The sequence below is a fragment of the Vipera berus genome (assembly GCF_964194415.1).
Source record: "Vipera berus genome assembly, chromosome: 5".
Lineage (NCBI taxonomy): Eukaryota > Metazoa > Chordata > Lepidosauria > Squamata > Viperidae > Vipera > Vipera berus.
Genome location: NC_138207.1, coordinates 54,515,328 through 54,535,357, shown reverse-complemented (window position 1 = coordinate 54,535,357; position 20,030 = coordinate 54,515,328). Strand labels below are relative to the sequence as shown.

At 33.9% G+C, this 20,030-nt stretch overlaps 1 protein-coding gene across 18 annotated transcripts in view; it reads right to left on the bottom strand.

The window, feature by feature from the left end:
* Window positions 1-1,745: 1,745 nt before the first annotated feature.
* Window positions 1,746-20,030, bottom strand: part of TCF7L2 (transcription factor 7 like 2) — a 213,501-nt gene continuing 195,216 nt past the window's right edge. For 4 of the 18 annotated variants that reach the window (XM_081328837.1, XM_081328849.1, XM_081328848.1 and 1 more), the window contains exons 9-14: window positions 19,014-19,173; window positions 17,781-17,900; window positions 12,046-12,094; window positions 11,440-11,490; window positions 10,244-10,316; window positions 1,746-3,946 (exon numbers count right to left, since the gene is read on the bottom strand). In XM_081328837.1, the coding sequence (XP_081184963.1) occupies window positions 3,517-3,946; window positions 10,244-10,316; window positions 11,440-11,490; window positions 12,046-12,094; window positions 17,781-17,900; window positions 19,014-19,173 (883 nt within the window). In that variant the 3' untranslated portion in view covers window positions 1,746-3,516. Of the gene's footprint in view, window positions 3,947-9,581; window positions 9,655-10,239; window positions 10,317-11,439; window positions 11,491-12,045; window positions 12,095-17,780; window positions 17,901-19,013; window positions 19,174-20,030 lie in introns of all 18 variants that reach the window. The other 14 variants (XM_081328847.1, XM_081328850.1, XM_081328852.1 and 11 more) reach the window with 9 other exon arrangements.

The following is a 20,030-nucleotide window of genomic DNA, read 5'->3' as shown; positions in this document are numbered from 1 at the left end:
GAAGTTCCATCGCTAAGTGACATCATCAATGAGATGCACCCGATTGTATTACTTTTTTTTGCCACAGTCATTAAGCAAATTGTATGGTTGTTAAGTGAATCTGGTTGATTGTTATGTGAATCTGGCTTCTTCCTTTGACTTTGCTTGTCGGAAGCCCTCTGGGAAAGGTTGTAAATGTCAGCCATATGTCTGTGGGATAGTGCAACCACCGTAAATACAACCTGGGCGACAAACAACCTGAGACTGATCATGTGATTGTGGACACTCTGTGAAGTGTAAGTCATAAGTTACTTTTTTCAGTGCTGTCATAACTTTGGTTGTTAAACTAATGATTGTAACTTGAGAACTACCTGCATAAATGCAAGTGGAAGGATGACACAAAACTATGCCTCTGTTCATGGTATTATTGCCCATAATCTACAATTTGTAAATGTATATATACAAAATATGTATACGTTGTAAATGTTAACTCTATTCATTTCTGTGTGAAGATATCTCCATTAAACTTAGCCTATGATTACATTGTAAAAAACTTCCAAAAGCAAAGCTCCCCCTTACTATTCCAAACAGTACAAATTCTCCTTGTACACTTTTGGGCATAAATTCTAAAACAAATGTTCCAGAGACACTTTTTCTTCGTAGTGGCATTCTTTTCCATCACTTCCTAAAAAGTACGATGAATTTCTCTTGTGAGAAAATAATGCAGTAGAGAAGAAATAATAATACTGAAAACAAAAAGAAAACTTGCTGCCAAATACTAGGATGTATACATCGATGGAATAAGTGTCTTCTACAAAATGTGCAAACCTCTTAGAACTGATTAGCCTCACAGATTTTACCATGAGCCATTAAATCAGAAATGCCTAAAGCTGAATTTAACAAATAAGCAAACGCAAGACTTTGGCAGTAAGTCATTTCAACGTTTTATGAGTTACAGATGCATTTTATCATTGCAGTCAAATGCAGATGTTGCATCTGTTCTCCAATACAGGAAGCAATTTGTTTGTGCTTATTGAAAATCCAGAATGAAGACCTTGAGACAAGCACAAGGATTTAATGTAAAAAGAGAAATTCTTCCTCCTTCTAGTATTTGACATGGGACTTTTACAGTTAGCTCGTCACAGGATTAGGCAAGGAAAGAAGGGCTATATATTCTATAACTGAAGTCTGTATTCTTCCCATAATAGAGGGAAATCTCCAGCTAAGCACCTTGGGCTCCTGGAGAAAAGGTGGAATACAAATCTAACAAATAAATAATGTAGAACGAGGAAAACTATCATCTTTTGCTTACTGCAAGAAATTATGGAAAGCAGAAGCACTGAGACTTACATGCTTCTTCTTTTAATTGCTTATTGAAACTACCAGAATTTCTTAGCTCTTTTAAAGGAAGCCCTATATTTTTTTTTGGGGGGGGGGGAAATGCAACTGTCCCAAGGATTGTCTAAAAATAATTAGATCATGAGGTTCAAATTTGGGTACATACTGTGCATTTGGGCAATTCCTAGCAATAATTACCTGTCCCGTCTCTTATTCTTCCTGAGTCTATCACATATTGTTCTGAATAGAAAGTTTTCTACGCCAGCCCATAGTTGTTGACAATTTATTCTGCAACCTATAAACACACAGATTACGTAGCTGTTATATAAGATGGAGGCAAAAAGTACATTGTTGAAAGACTTTTTGACTGTAGTGTAGACCAAGGATTAAAGGAAGCCTATGGTAAATGAGCTGAAACTTTTCATCTGCACATACTAAGTTGCTTTTATTAATCCAGAACTGCATGCTACAGATACTGTACAGCATGGACATTTATTCATTACAAAAATGGCTTCCAAACCATTAAAATGAAAAATTGGAATAAGAGCAATAAAACGGAACAGTAACATCACAACTGTTAGAAAACATTCAAAGGATCCCTCCCCCCACCAAAAAAATATGTCATAGTTAGCATCTTTAATAAACCAGAGAAGAAAACTGGAGACAGTTTTACAATAGCTTCATGTCAACTACAATGGCACTGGATGAACAGATGAACATTTTTTTTCAGCTTTATACAGCATTTTATCTTTAAAAAAATTTTTTTTTGCAACATCAACATGCCTAGGATTTTTTTTAAAACTTTGCTACCTACCTTGTATGTAGTTAAGTGTACATAGAAGTAGCAGTCTGATTTTTTTTCCTTTTATGAACAGTCTAATATACAGAATTTGGCCCTTTAGGGTTTATACCTCTTCATTTTTAAATGCTTTCTGGACATTCTGCTACCAAACACATCTGTAATAGGTGACATTAAAAACTACGTACATATCTACCTATGTAACATCACAGCAAAACAGGATGAAGAAAAAAAAACTGTAAAAAAGTTGTTGTGGAAAGACAAAAATCACTGAGAATTTTGGCACATAAAGTTTTGCTCACAGCCTACAACTGGCAGGGAAATTTATTTGTATTTCAAAAGGAGACACTGCTGCATTTCCAACAGCATCACAAAAAAGTTCTGTGCTAAATTTTCAAGTCTTATTTCATGTAATGGCTTTAAAGCTTAATTTATAAGCTTTATATACACACATACATACTATTGATCCATCTGCAAATGTCCATTTGGTGGCAACTGTGTGACAGAAAACAAAATAAAGAATTAAAGTAAATAAAACAAAAACAAATAAACAAAAATATATATAACATTTATACATAAACTTAAAAACCTTGTACAAATGAGTTGTTTTATATATATGGTGTGTACACTAAAAGAAAAAAAAACTTTACAAAACATCTGAAGGGGGGGGGAAGGAAAACATTTAAAAAATGGACAACATACAGGTAACAAGCAATTTCTAAAGCAATAAATACTACTGGTCCAATAGCGTTGTGATACTTTTTAATTGAGTAGCATTCCCTCCCCCAAAAAGGACAACACCATGGAACAATGCATATTAACACATTTTAACCTTTGTTTCTGTACATTTAAACAATAACAAGTAACATCACAAGAAAAGTTGTATCGCACAAAGAAAAAAAAATGAGAAAAAATTAGTGGCACTGCATTCATTGTGCCTTTAAAAAATTTTTAAAAACCAGATGTAAAATGATTGGTTCGCAAACTCGTATTTAATACAAATAATAAAGAACCAACGCCTTCAACAAAGGCTGCTTCAAAATTGCTTCTTTTTTCATTTTTAAAATCAGTTCTTTGAAATTAAACTATTGGAACTACATAACAGTTATGTATATATATTTATATGTATATATATATAATATTTTAAACGCTACAAAGACTTTAAACAGCTGTTGATAAAAATTTTGGCAGAATCATGAGGCTTTCTTTTCCATCTACATATTTAAAAAGAAAAAGAAATGAAATAACAATGGGTCAAATATTGACCAATGAACTTGATTGACATTAACTAATGTAGCCAGCCATATGGCACCATTTTTTAAAAACAAAAATACAAATGAGAGGGGGAAAAAAAATCCTGACACAAAAATGAAAACAAAAGGAACACTCAGAAGCTAAAGCTATTCTAAAGACTTAGTTACAAGTGACAGGGGCTGAGGTTGCGTCCCAGCCAAAGAATTATGGGAATGCAAAGAGGATGTCGATGGTTGAGCTAACGAAGGTGCTGATTGCTGCAGAGTGGCTGACTGATGGTCCAGTGCCCCGTTCTGACAATTACTAGCAGGCAGACCATTGGATTTGCCAGTTGAGCTTTCAGTCAGGATTATGGAGGATGGCTGAGGTGGCATCATTGAAAGGTGTGCCAATGGATCAGGTTTCAATGTAAGCGAAAGAGGCTGGGTCTGTTCAGTCTGTGGTTTTGAGTCTCTTGTGGGGGAGGCTACCATGTTAGGAGAAGATGGAGGAGAATCTAGTAGGCTTCCATCTGAAGAGGGTGGGCTGACGCAGCTGCCTTCACCTTGTATGTAGCGAACGCACTTTTTTTTTCTCCTAGAAACAGGAAAAAAATATCTCCTGTAAGTACAAGAAAATATGCTATTGAATTGTAATCAGAGTAAGATTTTTTTTAAAAAAAAGACCAACAAATGATGCTGGATTCCTTAATTACAACCAATGGGGTTACCAACATAGTACTAGTTACTAGTGGACAATCATTATTTCAGAAGCCTGACTCTACTATCTAGAGCAATTTGCTCTTTAGCCTATTTTTTAAAAAAGTTTCAAGTTGTTTTTGCCTTAAATGAATGCATTTTATTGTTTAATTCTGTACTTTGTATATTCTCACTTCATTAAACTACCGTGTTACAGATTCTGTCTGATACCAAATCGATATTTTAAATTTCACTAAAAAAAATTACTTCTATAATTTTTAATTGCCACAAGGCTAACCTTTGGTGGGCAATCAAGGTACAAATGAAATAAATATCATTCTGTTAAGATTAACTCAGGAATCTCCTTTCATTGAGTCCTGCCTCTCATGAATCAAAAGTAGGTGAAGACGTATCACTTCTGAATGTTTCTGTTTAGAACCACACCATATTGAGTGGAAAAAAATGTGTCAAGAGACAAAAAAGAAAAAGAGAAAGTAACAGGAAAAAATAAAAGTGGGGAATAAAGAAAAAGAAAGATTAACAGAAGTATCATCCAAGTTAACAAGAATAACTGGTTGTATTACCTGCAGGGTTTATTGTATATTTTTTTCTTTTTTTGTAAGGATTGGGTGGGAAGATTTAGTTTCTACTTTGATTTATAGGAATGTCATTTGAATTCATTTTGGCAACTTGAAGAAAGTCTAAGAGGTTGGTGCAGTGCACACATTAAGCATTATCATCTTAAAAGAATAAATCAGCCCTATTATGTCAAGCCATAGTCCATGCCCCACTTATCAAACTTATATAAAGATGACACCTATCCAATGCACAATGTAGCATCATATTCAGATGGTATGTCTATAGGGAGAACAAAAATAGGACACCAAATAGGACACCAACAATGGATGTAGCTTGTAAACCAAATATAAACCAGCCTTAGGAAATACTGGTTTTTCTTTGCTAAAAGTATTAGTGAGGGTATAATAAACTAACCAACTGAAAATAACTGTCATGATGAGAGTATTAGCTAATATTTTCAAAAAGTGTAAAAAGAATAAAAAGAATAAAACTTCTATAGCCGTGGATACTACCCTAGGTTGCAGTTAAGTAGTATTCTGAGAAAAAAAAACCCTGCATAGAATACAGGTTCCTGTTACTAGAAATTTATTAGTATGAAATCCAATAAAGGAATATGCAGTTTATTGTTGCTGCTCTTCATTTCACAGCTTTCCTTTCATTGCAGTGATGTTTGTTTGGGTGCAGCCCTTTGCCGCTGCAGCTTTGATCACAAACGATATGCAATTTGGAGGTTTGTTTTTATTTTGAAGACCCAGGTTCATTTCTTTACACTCCCTCCCATCTAAAACCACAACCATTGGTGTAGACAATACTGAAGAAGATGGACCAACCATTCAGTATAAAGAAGCTAACAGTCCATCTTGAAAAACATTAAAGAAATAAATCTTGGAATCTCACAACATTTGCTCCATATAGCTTTCATATACATATGTTTGGAAAGTAGAAGACTAAACATTTTTCTCTCAATGGTTAGATTTTCTGCCCCACGCACATTCAATTGTTATGGGAATGGACAATTTTAATCACACTAATGTACTGATACATGCTAGAAACTAAGAGTACCATGCATGTAAAATTTAAGAATGAAACCATTAAAACTGTAACAAAGATCAGAAAATAACAGAAAAAGTTGAGATGGCAGGCAATAGCAAATCATGCTGTATTAAGGCAAGAAAAAGGCAAGAAAGAGCAATTTGGTGGGCTCTAAACAGAACCTTACTAAACATCTCCTATACAATAATCACAATTATATTAGGCTGAAATTAATGTAGTTCACTGTTCTGATATCATGTCCTTTACGCCTTACTCTTTAATTAGTCCCTACAGGCAGAAAGGAGTCAATGATACTGAACAAGTGTTTAAAGCAGCATTTTGGGTTTTTTTTTACCAACCCACGGGAAATGTGTAATATTATGCTAACATGGTGCTATTCATATTTGAAGAATTCATTCTATGAAGACATTTAGCATTTGACATGCAAAGTCCTGCCTGAACAAAGCAGTTCGCCAAGTAGTACAGAAGTCCCTGCAAGTAAATTTAATAGGGACCATGTGGATAATTTTTCATGCTATTGATAGAATATTCTGGCAGGCCATGCAGCACAAAGCACAGGTGTATACATGTTTATGGGTAAATGAGTATGTTTGAAAATATAGTCCCTTTCCTTCCATCATCAATCTTACATATGCCTCTCTTTGCAGTCCTGATTGCCAAAGATCAGGATAAGGATCAGTAGGAATAGGAAAAGTTTTAACAAGAGTAGACATGTTCTTGTCCTGAGATGACAATGACATATTTCTACATTGAACATTTCACGTATAGTAGGACTGGGTTCAGTGCTCAAAATTTAGTTTTCTTTACTCTCTACCACCCAACTTTTCCTTGTTTAATTTAAATCTATTGCAATACTTAACCAAAACATACTAAGCCAATAGTGTAATTCAGAAACTTTACTGCAGTATTCTTTGGTTGCTGCCAATTGTTTCTAAAAATCACTTCAAATTAAAACCAGTCTCTTATCTAGTATAATTAGAGCAAACCTATCTCTACATACTGAAAGACAGCAGGTACTAATGTGCCTTAGGACATGTGCAATTAGTGTTGCACACCCCAATGAAATACATTAGCTATACACTTACAATTGGATTAATGTGTCTTGAATTTTGAAAGTGATTCTAGATGTTGCCATTCTTTAACGTAAGATGATGTTTTTTCTCTTTATTATTTTATTTCTCTGAAGCATATTTATACTTTCTCTAACCATAAACATTTCCAGAACAAATGGTAAGCTTAGACTGTATGCAGATTGCTCTTTAGAAAACCCTGTGCTATGATCATTCAAATTATAAGATAGGTATTTGCTTATTTTCTAGTTGATTCTATTTGAATCATTACTATGAAGAAAAAAAGAAGTTTGGCCACTGGATATTCCAATCAGGCTACCTCAGTATTTAATTATTCAGAATGCATTTATTTTTTTGTTCAGTATTTTCTTCATATATTTATTCATTTAAAAACACACAAATATGCTTAGGATGTTTCATTGAATACATACCACCAGATAGATAATGTAGCTATTCCTTTTTTATTTCTGAATTACTGGAGTGTGGATAAAATATTTAACTTAAAATCAAGTTCAATTAAGCAATCTCTATAACTTTGAACAAAGTGTTCAATGTACAATAAATGGTATTTCATCCAGCATAGGAAACCTAAACCAAATGAAAACTGAGGGTACTTAGTAATTATTCTATAATTAGTTGCTTATTTACAGTAGAAGTGGTATTAAAAATAAAATTCAAACAAACCTTTAATTTCAATGTTGTAGCCAAATGGGAATATGAAAAATAGACCACTATTCCTTCTGAGTGCAAGAAATCAATAAAGTAGATGTCTAAGTTTTCTATAAATAGTGGCATGAGAGTTGCTGCTTGGTCTTGCTTATTACTAACCTGAACCCGATTTTTCAAAAATAACACTATTATTTGACTGTTTGAGATCTAGTCTATTAATGAACTTGCAGTGTATTCATAAAGCCGCATGGTGCTTCAGGCCTGTAATCTACTATTTTTTATTGCATTTTTTAAAAAAAATCTACAAGACTTAATTTACACACATTATAGCTTCCAGATCCTAGTCTGAACAATGATTTTTCATCCAGCTGAAATTATGTTCTATTAAAAGAAGCATGTCCTTTTTAATGTGCACAACTCAAGGATAGTATACTAAAAGCATTCTACATCAATAACAAGAAATTTTAAAATTGGAAATTCCAGTTACAATACATGATTAATGAAAGATGCTACTGTAATTTAGAGTAATGACAGTAAGCTGGAAATTACATCTGATAATCAATGCCATCCCTTTCTGCTTGTCTCTCAAGATATGGCTCACACAAAGGGTTTTTTAAAGGCCGTGCACTGGATCAGAAACTATATTCTATTATCCCTTTTTGCAAGCCAGGATAGAGTAAATATGGCAATGAACAGATGTAATGTCTAATGGAAATGCCTATGCCAAAATCTTTATTAGCATACATATTCTATTACTGAAATAAGTGAATCTTTTCTCCCTGCTGCTTTTGTAGCTATAGCCAAATGGATGAAATCAACACTGTTGGCCTTTCCCAGCTCAAATCATATGGCCTTACTGAGTACAAATTTGGAACATTACTCAATATAGCATGTTTAATTAATATAAGATTAGATACCTTTGATCACATAAGTTTTAGCTGTAAAATTTAGGCATTTAATATCTGACTTGATAGCAGCATTTGCCATTATTATTGCTTCTCTCACACAAATCATAGTTCTTAAGCATGCATGGAAAATTACAAGATATAGGTGAAATTCAAACCCCTCTCCCCAGGACTATGCATGAACTTTATCTATTAATTAGATGTATCATTTTCAATCCATGTGTATAGTTCAGCATCACAAAACTAATAGAACTGGCATGCATATAACATGAATAACTGTTCTACTTTCTAAAAAAAGGAATGAAGCATATGATAAGGGTGTGAATCAGAGGGGAAGGTGAAGAGGGAAGCACTACATACAGAAAAGAGTGTGTGTCAGATTGAAATACCTACCATCATAATAGTCCATATTCAAAGACTGCTTGGATCAGAACAGAGAAATAACAAATTTAACCATATTAGGGGAAAAATGCAGAAAGAAAGATAGCTTGCTTCCCTTCACCATGTGCCTACAGAATTTACCAAGGGAGCTTAAACCTGCAGAAGGTTGTTTCAATTGTTGTTTTGGGTGCTTTTAATTCTCAACTTGAATTAACAAATGCACTAGTATAAATATTTCTTCTGGGTGACTTCTGTATGTGCCAACGATACATTTTAGTAATAAGATGAACATCAGATCGAGTGATGAATTTCTTTCCCATAGTTGTGCCCTCTCTTTATTGCATAAATGACATGCCAAAAGAAGAGCAGAGCATTGGAGAAGGAGAAGATATAAAATCGTTCCACTAGTAAAAAGCCATTCAACTTTTGAATGATTCAACATTATGAGTTGTAAAATCCCAATTTGCATCTTCTTTGTTCAGGTCTGAGTATATCATGTTGCAAATGATAAAGCCTTTTAATATCCTTTGGAGACTCTAGACATTCACAGAGATCCTTAGGTAAATGTTTATTTAACAAAAGAAATACTGAAGTTTCTTGCTTGGATAAAAAAAAAATGTAAGTTACTTCTCCACAGATGTGCACATGTGCGTAACCAATCCAGTTCAGCTATCAAAAGAGAAATTATTGTTCAAGGAAGAAAATTCAATTTGTATTGAATCAGCAAAGAATGTTGAAGATCAAAATTTATTAGCAATCTGATCTCACAGAAGCAAGGAAGAGAGCAGGAAGAGGAAAGGGTTAAAAATAAACCACACATGTAACACTAAGATGACAAAATTCATTTATTTCCCCAAAGGCCTAATGGGTTATATACCTGCACGGTTTGCACCATAAAGTCTGTCGGTCAAGCCCGAACAATGCCCGACACTTCTTTGGAGTATTTGCATCTGTTAGCACAAGTAAACATAAAAAACAACAACAACACAATGGTGGACAGAGCTCAGTTGGATGCGATTTCTCAGCTACAGCTAACATTTCACTCAGTTCACTGCCAATCTCTCAGACCAAAGGGCATGAAAGAAAGAGGATCTCTGCAAGGTGACACACACCTACAATGCCTACACCTGCTGTGCATTCCTTGACTTAGCCCTGTGTCTTCTCTGCTGAACTGCTGCACTGTGATATCAAAAGATGTTTGGCAATGTTTTCTAACAATGTATGCAACTTTCCAGAGAGGATGATGGAATTGTGTGTGCAAGTCTAGGCTGATGCTGTCTTACAGTGGGAATTTTTTTCAGCTAGCGGCAGTGACAAGGAGGGGGAAAGGAAACAAAATGGGTGAAGGAGAGCAAAATCCTTTAAACAGAATGAGAGGATCATTCACAGCAGCATTCCACTCCCTTGTGTGTTCTAGATCACAACACAGAGCTACAAAGCAACGAAGCAGGAGGAAAGGGAAGGGCAGGGAAAGTACCAAATAAACCAGCTGCAAAACCAGCCATTGCAAGTTGAGGGGGGGGGGGAGACTATACACACCTGCAGGGACCGCACCAGTTATTCTGTTGATCAAGGCCAAAGCGCGCTCGGCATTTCTTAGGAGCGCTCAGGTCTGAATGAGGTCAAGAAAGAAGCGAGCAAAAAGAGAGAAAGAGAGAAAAAGAGAGAGAGAGAGAAAGAGAAAAGATAAAAAAATAAGAAAAAATAAGAAATAAAAATAAAAATAAGAAGGAAATAAAATCAATGACCTCATTATTAACTGTATAATATAAACTTTTGATTCTTAAATTTCTTTTTTTTTTTAGAAAAAAATAGTGATTATTGCATTTATCAAACTATTGAGATTAGCTGTTGCAATTAAAGCTGCAGTATCCCTGGAAAGGACTGTCTATAAAAATAAACTTAACCAGTTAAGAGGCACTGAAAAGGCACCCATCAGCTGTTCCTTCATAAGCTCCAGATGCAAAAGGAGCTATATGAGAACAAGGCTTGATGGACTGCACACTTAGGGTAAGTATTAAACACAAAAAAGCCGATGAGGAGCAGTTCAATATGAAGATCTATAACATGCTTTCTTCTTTAAACTGAAACAAAATGGAATAAAAGAAAAGTTTCTTTTGGAGGGGGCAAGTGTGTGTGTGGGATAATGCAGCTTTGAAGTGAACATTCCATTCATTGTTCTTTTATTGTTTTTAAAAATGGTTCAGAATAAGCAGATAGCAAAATGGATATGTTAGTTTCAGCCAGAAAGAAAATGATCGGAAGCATGGAAGCAAGCAGTATGCAAGTAAAGCAGAGAATAGCCATGAATATGTTGGAGTAGAAATGGAAAATAAAATAATTTTTTTAAAAAAATATTGTGGTTGCATGCTGGCATGAGAAGACTTAGTGGGTGCCGTGTGAAATGCCATTAGATTAAGGAGGTTCATTATTAAGGGCTTTTCAGTTTAGATCAGTCTCTTTAAAGAAATACTGCATATTCAATTTGCACAGTTAGTACAACTGAGTTACTTTTACTGCATTACTGTTTAATTGCCTTGTAGTGAATAACAAATCAGAAGCAAAACAAAACTATCAATCATAGCACATTATAAATATACATGTATGCTACAAATGTGTGAAAGATTATCGTTATGTCTGTGTTGAAATGTTAACAAAATCTAAAATGGCAGGAGGAAAAAAATGTAAAGCAATTTACAAAAATACTTTTAAAAGGCTGAAAATGACATTAGCACCTGTAATCGGAGGAAGTGAAAGGCAAGGATTTAGGAAACATTCGCTGTGTTCTGAAAAAAAAGAACAAATTATACAAAGGCTTCAAAGAAAAAAAATTAATCAGGGTTTTTCCAAAATTGACTATGAGATTGCCTATGCAGTATTTCTAATTTTCTAGAGAGAATGGCAAACCTCCTTAATTTTTTTAAAAAAAACAATGGCTGCAATTTACCACTGTAAAGGCATGCATCAGACCACACAGGTACAGCCCAAATTAATGTCAAATTCACAGATGCGCGCACACACACAGACACACGCAGACACAGCAAATATCTTAGGTAAAAATGCCATATGCATTAACTGACTATGGCGCTATGGTGAACGGATTTGCAGTTATTAAAGAAAAACATGACTACTATTGCAGGAGTATCCATGCACATACTTGGCTACAAGTTTTAAAAGGCAAACAGTATCAAACCAATCTTAATGGTATTTAAAACCCAGTTGGAAAAAGCTGGATGGACTAATGAACTCCTAAGAAATAAGACTACAAACTTTCTAACTTTCTAATTAGGAAATTATGACCTTCCTTGTTTCTATAAGGAAGAAATACAAGTTTTACTTACCATTGGTTTCTCCTGGCTGCTTGTCCCTTTTCCTCTTCTTCTTCTTTCCCTGAATGAAACATAAATACATGAACAGATTGTTACAAAAACATCTTACAAAAGAAGATGAGGGAAAATGGCTATTTTGCAATACGTACAACGATGCTGTAAACCACTAAAAACACACACAGTTAAATGGTATAATAATAATTTAAATTATACTCCTTCTTTTGAACATTTCATTCCATTCATAAGGATAATGCAACCATACCCCAAACTGATAGCTGAACACAATGACTGATATAGTCTAAGAAAAGAAATGTATGGATAAGAATTGATGAAACAGTTGTGACACACAAATGCACAATCTAAGCTAAGAAACAAAACAATGAAGCATATTAAACATACAGTAGACCAATTCTCACTATAACTGATTAGAAACTATAATGTGTAAACAAGTAGTTGTGTAACTGATGACAATAATAGGGAAAAGATTGCATTCAAAAGCACAGATGGACATATCTAAGATTTAGTTTGATCCTTAAAATTTCAAGCTCTTTCCATCCTGCATAATTATATCCTAAATCAGCATCTTAGCACAGTTAAATAAACTGGGGTTTCACTGACACCTTTAAGAATTAAACATACATAAGGATTATCATGTCCTTCCACATTCAGCTCTTCTTTCCAACCTCATTTGCAGAGAATTTAGGATTTTGGAAATATTTCATAAATATGAACCAAGTGAAGCTCGCTATATCTACATTACAAATGTTTGTGAAATATGAATCAAAATAAAAATGAATTGCAAAATATTGCTAAGTAAGGGCCATTTTCCAAAACATTATTAATTAGATACAAAAAGATGGAAATGCTCTGTATAGTAAATTATATTTTGCTATAGAACTTCAGGAAATTGTATTGGCATTCATCTAACTTTATAAAATGACCCAAAAAAGTTTCACTGTGTATGAAGAGGAACATTTGCAGCTTTGGTAATAAGTACACTTTTTCCCCTCTAAGCAGTAAATAAATAAAATCTACTAAGTTTAATCTTTTGTTGGCCTAGGCTACAAACAACATGATGGCCCATTAAACTTTTGCTTCAAAAACAAAACAATAATGGAAATTTACAAGGAAGTGACACAGCTCAAATACTCTGTCGTTTCCCTTGAGAATGAGCATCATACTGTCAGAGTGAGAGTTTGTCCTTAATGAAAATGCGGCTGTAAACATAAGGATAATGGTTGGCAGGGTTTTTCCTATATCTGTCACATCTTCTTTGCAATAGCTCTGGTGTAGTTACCACTTCATCAATTCAATTTGGGTTTCTACTCGGCACGTCCACTATGATGTTTATGCTACCTGGAATGTACCAGCAAGTGCAGGAGATGTGAATGTTCCTTTTGAAGATACAGCTCCTACAGGTATCCAGGCACAAGGCCTTTGAACTTGCTTCTCTTTCCTCATTCAGGTGGTAAACTGCAACCCTGCTGTTTTGGATGTAACAGACAAAGTCTTGTTCAGGAGAATTTTTGGTGACAGAAAGAAGGCTGTGTATTTGGCTCCTTGTTTAGTTAAAATTTAATGCACTACTGGGAATACTCTAACAAGTAAATAAGGACTGACTGTAGCCAAGGCCCAGTTTCACTTATACCTTTCATGGGGTGATTTGTGGAGTGAAACTGGGATACACTTTCATCTGTGGCATCCCTGGGGATTAATACTTCAGAGGTACCTGTGCTAAAAACTCAAGTTGTATTGATAGCAAGCTAAATTTAGCTATACATACATCAATTACTAGGGAGATAGTTAAGTGGTTTAGAATATAAAATGCAAAACCGGTGTTCAGAGGTTTATGGCAGCCATTAATGTGTTATCCAAAATATTGATCAACTTTAAAAAGCAGCGTAGGTGGTCCACAACTTACAACAGTTTATTTAGTGACCATTCAAAGTTACAACAGCAGTGAAAAAAGTGACATATGACCATTTTTCACACTTACAATCATTGCAGCATCCCTGTGGTCACATGAACAAAATTCAGACGCTTGGCAACTGACTCGTATATATGATGGCTGAAGTCTCCTGAGGTCATGTGATCACCTTTTGTGACCTTCTGACAAGCAAAGTCATTTGGGAAACCAGATTCTGTTAACAACCATGTTACTAATTTAATAACTGCAGTGATTCACTTTACAACTGGGGCAGGAAAGGTTGTAAAATGGGACAAAACTCACTGAAAAACTGTCTCATTTAGTAACAGAAGTTTTGGGGTCAAGTATGGTTGTAGGTCAAGGACTACCTGGTACAATATAGCCTCTATTTAGTGGCCCATTTGACAGAAAGAGTATTTGCTAAACAAAAATGTTCATTAAATCTGAAATGTTCATAATTTGCATAATTACAATATATGTAAATTGTCCAGACAAATTTTGGATTTATCCATTAAACCTGAGTGATTGTTTGCTAGATAATGGTGAAGTAGGGACTCAAATTTTGTCCAATTAATTTAAAACCCATTAAATTGATGACTGCTAAATTAAGATTCTACTGTATTAACTAGTAGCAACAAAATCATATAGGTTAATATTGTACTAATATTGTTAATACCTATCATAAGTTTATAAATCCCTTTCTTATTAATCCTTTTGTTATATTTCTTAACATAAAATCATAACCTATCAAACCTATTTTTGCAAAGGCTGTTTCTTTGATCATTTTAGGTTCCTTTTTTCTAGTTTCTTGTGTCCTTTAAAAACAGGAAAACAGAAAGAAATACTAGCATTCATTTTATATATTTTGTATGTTCTGTCACTTTATTCATATTTCTCCACAGCAAATTTTATTTCTTTACTAATACAAATACCAAGCAGTCATTTTTAATGAGCACTTTACCTTGAATCCATTATTTCTTTAACAAATAAGAATGAACTGAAATGCTTAAACACTGATTGTTGTATAATATTTCTGTTATGCTGTTCCATTGATTTTGATCATCTTATTGTTATTTGGAATATAAAAATGTTCTTACATTGTATGAGTCTTATTATTAGGGAAATAAAAATGGCTAATGGCATACATATATTGGTAGTTTAAGATGTCTACTAACTGATCTAAAATTGAGATTTTTTTTAAAAAACAAACCAATAATGCATTTTTAGTGTTTATATAATTCTTATTCCAGATGGCAAAACTTAGTATCATTCAAACATTTGGTTCCTAAAATATTATTCTGCCTAGATTTATGAAAGAAGTACATAATAAAAATGTCAGTTCTTCAAATTCCAATGTCATTCATTATGTGTGCAATATAAATAAAAGGTGAATGAGATGTAGGTGTCCATTTATTTAACACACAGAGGACCCATCCTACATTTATTATCTTTCTATTTACATAGAAAAGCTGCTGTCAAAGGAAGCCTGTGGAAGTCAATAAATTCCAACGAACATTGCAAAAAGATAAAACCCCAACATGTTTTACGGTTGTACTGAACTCTCCTACCACTAATATGCAGGAAAGTTCCCCTTGAATGTTAGGTGGGGATAGAACTTAAAGCTGCTGGGAAATGCCTCAGCTTCCACATGGAGGACAACTATAAAGGTCCCAATGTTTAAGACACTGAACATGCTCATATGTCAATATGATAGAAAAGTAGGAGGAGAATATGTTTCCTGAAAATCTTTCAAGTCTTGCAGCATGGCCTTGTGAATTTCAAGAGGAAATCAGACGACACAGTAGCAAAAGGAATTTCAGTTTAACTCCTAGTAACAACTTTGAACTTGGAATTAATATACTCTTGGGTTGCAAAGAAAATTATATCACACAAGGTCACAAGCACTGCTATCGGCTTAGAAGCGGGGGGGGGGAAGCTAGAGGCAATAGAAACAAATTTTAATAAATGGGAAAGGTATGGATTTGGAAAGGATAATGTGAACATTTTGATACCACATATGGGTTGCTAGTGTTTAAAACAAAACCTTCATCTATGCTCAGAAACAGAACTCTTTGTACGTTGCTTGATAATATATGCTTGACATGATTGGCTGGCCATGTACATGTTTTAAATAAATATATAATTAGATAATCTATGTTTCCATGTAGAAACTTGTTAAAATAAACTAAGCAGAAACACAATCTCAAACAGATTCATAAGAATGAATTTAAGGAATATTGTTAAGTTACTGAATGAGTGAATTTTATTTTGCAAAATGGTCTACTTAATATGCAAACAAACTGTCTCCTATAAGGGCGGTGAAACTAAAAATCTATCAAATAATAAGTCAGGCATCTTCTATATATTGTAATACATAGATAGAATAATTTAAATTATATAATTTTTCATGCTTGAACAGCACGTCATTGCTAAAATTTCCCTTTCCCTCTTTTTTGCAGTAGGCTATCTTAAGAACTATGAACTTCTGAATTATATCTTTTTGAAAAACCAGTTGGTTAAACAGGATATCAAACTCTACATTTACCTGTAGAACATGTGCAAAATGCTTTATCTAATCAGGTCAGATAGGATATTTATTTCCTTTTTATTTCTTTAGTTTCAGCATTTAGGCAGATTTTTTACTGCCTTTACCAGACAATGTATTCATTTGTTTTTTATTTAAAATGGTTTTTATAGCTGCCCAATACAAATGCAAATCTACCACATAATTTAGTCATTTTTTGTGATAAAAATAGGATAGAGTTTTATATAAACAGGTCAAAATCTTCGACTTATATTCTACAAATTACTAGTGAAAATATTTGAGCTCTATTTAAAATTTATATTAACGCTTATTGGAGTGTTTGTGGTTTGATTGCTTTGTTTTTGATTTGGATTGGTTTTATTAGGTAATAAATGGTCCGTACTGATGCAGTTCCCTCACTGGGAGATTCCTATTGCACATTATGAAATAAATTCATATCTCAGTCACAAATATACAGAAATAAACAATCATGAATGTAGACTGATGGATCAGATATAGATCTTCATATCCTCCTTCTACATCAAAACACACATCCAGCCATTTCATCCAAGCTTAAATGAATACTAGAGAGTAAAATGTTCATTCACAATGTATCGGCAAAGTTAACACATAGTCAGACTTATGGATGGTGCACAGTGATCTCTTCAGCCAAGCTCCCAATTCAGGATCTTTCAAAGGGAAACTTAGATAAGAAAGGGGCTAAATAACAAAGAGCCAATACAAGGTAATTGATAAGCCAATATCATTTTAAACAAACTGTGATCGTGACAGACAATTGTACAATGAAGTAAAATATAAAACAGTAGAGGGTGGAATAATTTATTTAGCCCCACTTGAGAGCAAGACTTCCAACAAATCTTTGCCTTCTCTGAAGCTAGGGTAAGCCATTCTTCCACTTTCCACCATACTCTCACACAGGTATGCAACAAGGCACTCAATTTTGGGGGTTGGAGAAAGAGATGAAGGTGAGAATAGAAAGAGAACAGTATCATCATCATTATTATTATTATTATTATTGTTACTGTCATTTTGGTAAAGTATAAAAAAATTGTTCTAATAGAATATAAATTCTGCAAGAAACTTGTTCTCACCAAACTTTACTGACACACCTCTATTGAATGGGTGCCAATTGTATCCAATTGAGTTGGCAACAGAACGGAAACATCCGCTATAATTACCGGATTGCTAGTCCTTGTCTTTCGTGTGTGGGCGTACTTCAGCAGATTACAGCAGTACTTTTCTACAAGCTCTACTACTGAAAAGAATTCTACCTACATAGCCACCTACATAGTTATCCCGTGCGGACCAGCCGGGGTAAAGCTGCATGTGAAGTTGTCGTTCCTTTCTGGCTAATTCATAATATTTTGCTTGTTCTTCTCTAGATAGTGCATGCCACTGTAAAGAAAAAAGAAGTAGAGCCACAATCAAAAGAGTATTTAGTACTTCTTAGAAAGCTACATAAGAACATATCAATAAAATATAGATGACACATTGTTTGTTATTGATAAAAAGTCTACTATTAGTTCAGTCAAGATTCAATTAATTGCCATTTAGGAAAAATGAAAGGTGTAATACCGCAAGGATTAAATTTGTACTAAATTATATTTTGAGTGAGACATGCAGGAGATGGCCTTCAAAAACTTTAAATTACTTTGTACCGTTTCATATCATTCTAGAATAACTTCCTAAGGTAAAACAACAACAAAAAACAAAAACTGTAGTGCATACTTTCAATGATGTATGGCATGTTTGCACAGCAAATTGTTTAACATTCAACATAACTTTGGGCCAGTCAGTCTCACCCCTAGAAAGAAGGCATGGCCAATTCCAAAAACACTGCCAATGACTGCTTGGTTTTGAGTTGAAGTAATTTGGGGTCATAGCTGGCTATAAGTCATAAAAATAGTAGTAGTAGTAGTAGTAGTAGTAGTAGTAGTAGTAGTAGTAGTAGTAATTCTACATTATTATTAGTTCTGTTGCTAGATTATAGTTATTAGGCATCTACTTATCAGATTTAGGGGTCCTGCATCTAGAGATTCCAGCATTAATATCTAAAACTTTGTGGATAGGATGTTCCTGTTCCAAAAGGGTACAAATATGGATCACAACTTGAATACAAATGAAGAGAAATAAAAAAGCACCCCAAATATTTTCAAAAATGGAGGCACCAGACTTGGTTGGCAAATGAAGATGAGAAGGCAGTGATAACATTCAAACCTAAAATCAAGAGAAGGAGGGAAAACATCTATTGACATTAGATAGCAATTAGTTATGTTATAGAAGTGTAACTACATATAGATGTAATAATCATCTATATGTTACCCTAAAACATAAAGAAATGTCCAAAACCCATCATGCTAGAGCAACAAAGTCAGAAAAAGGCTACACATTCCATGGGATAGGCATAATCTCCCCTGAGGTATATTTATGGATTGGGTCTTTTCATTTTAGACATCTTGCTTGTTTCATTCAACAAGGTTTGTACACATACCCTGACTAGTTACCTACCCTTCGACCAAGAATCTGATTGATGGCAGCACTCTCTTTCAACGTGCATTCTGCTACAACTTTCGCTCTCATTTCCTTCATATACAACATAAATGCATTAAGAGGTTTCTTTATGTGTGGTTTCTTTTTCTCCTCTTCTTTTTTGGAGTCCTGATGTTTTCTAGACAGTTGACAAGAAATAAAAAAAAAACAGAACTTGCATGACATTATACACTATATTTTAACCTCTTCTCAAATAAAACCATAGCAACAAGTAAATTATTTTTTATATTTTTCTTACATTTCAAAATCTTCCAAGGAGGTTTTAAAATGGGACATTTTATCAAATGCAGGAAATAGTTCTATTTAATTTATAGAACTGCAATGTATACTCTATCTGTCTGTCTGTCTATCTATCTATCTATCTATCATCTATCTATCTATCTATCTATCTATCTATCTATCTATCTATCTATCTATCTATCTTTCTATTATTTAATATAGACATAATGAATAGGGCTCCTGCAAGGTAGTATGGTACTACTATTTCACAAGAATGGTAAATTACATTGTTGCCTTTTCGCTTATTTCATCAGAATGGGTACTGTATGTCCTGCAATAATATTAATGGCTCAGAGCAGAGAAAGATCTTTTAAGGTGGTATCAATAGTTTAAATAAAAGGCATTATGGGATAGTCTCAGGGACTTAGTAACTGAAAATAAAATTCTCAGCCATGCAGGATGGAAACAGAAGGTTTAGCATGGTATAAACAAGATTGTACTTGGTCAAAACAAACGTAATGTTCATTTGATTATTCTAAAGTTGACCAATAAATACACTATTTGATTTTATAACAAATATATATGAATCATGCTTCAGTTTATAAGATAAAAACAGATAAAAAATATTTAAGGCTATATACATTAATCAGCAAACCATAATTACACAAATGAGATTCCAGACTGTTTATGATCTTGACTCAAATACTATCCATGTTTGATATATAATTTCATATGTGAAAGCGTAAATGTGCTTTT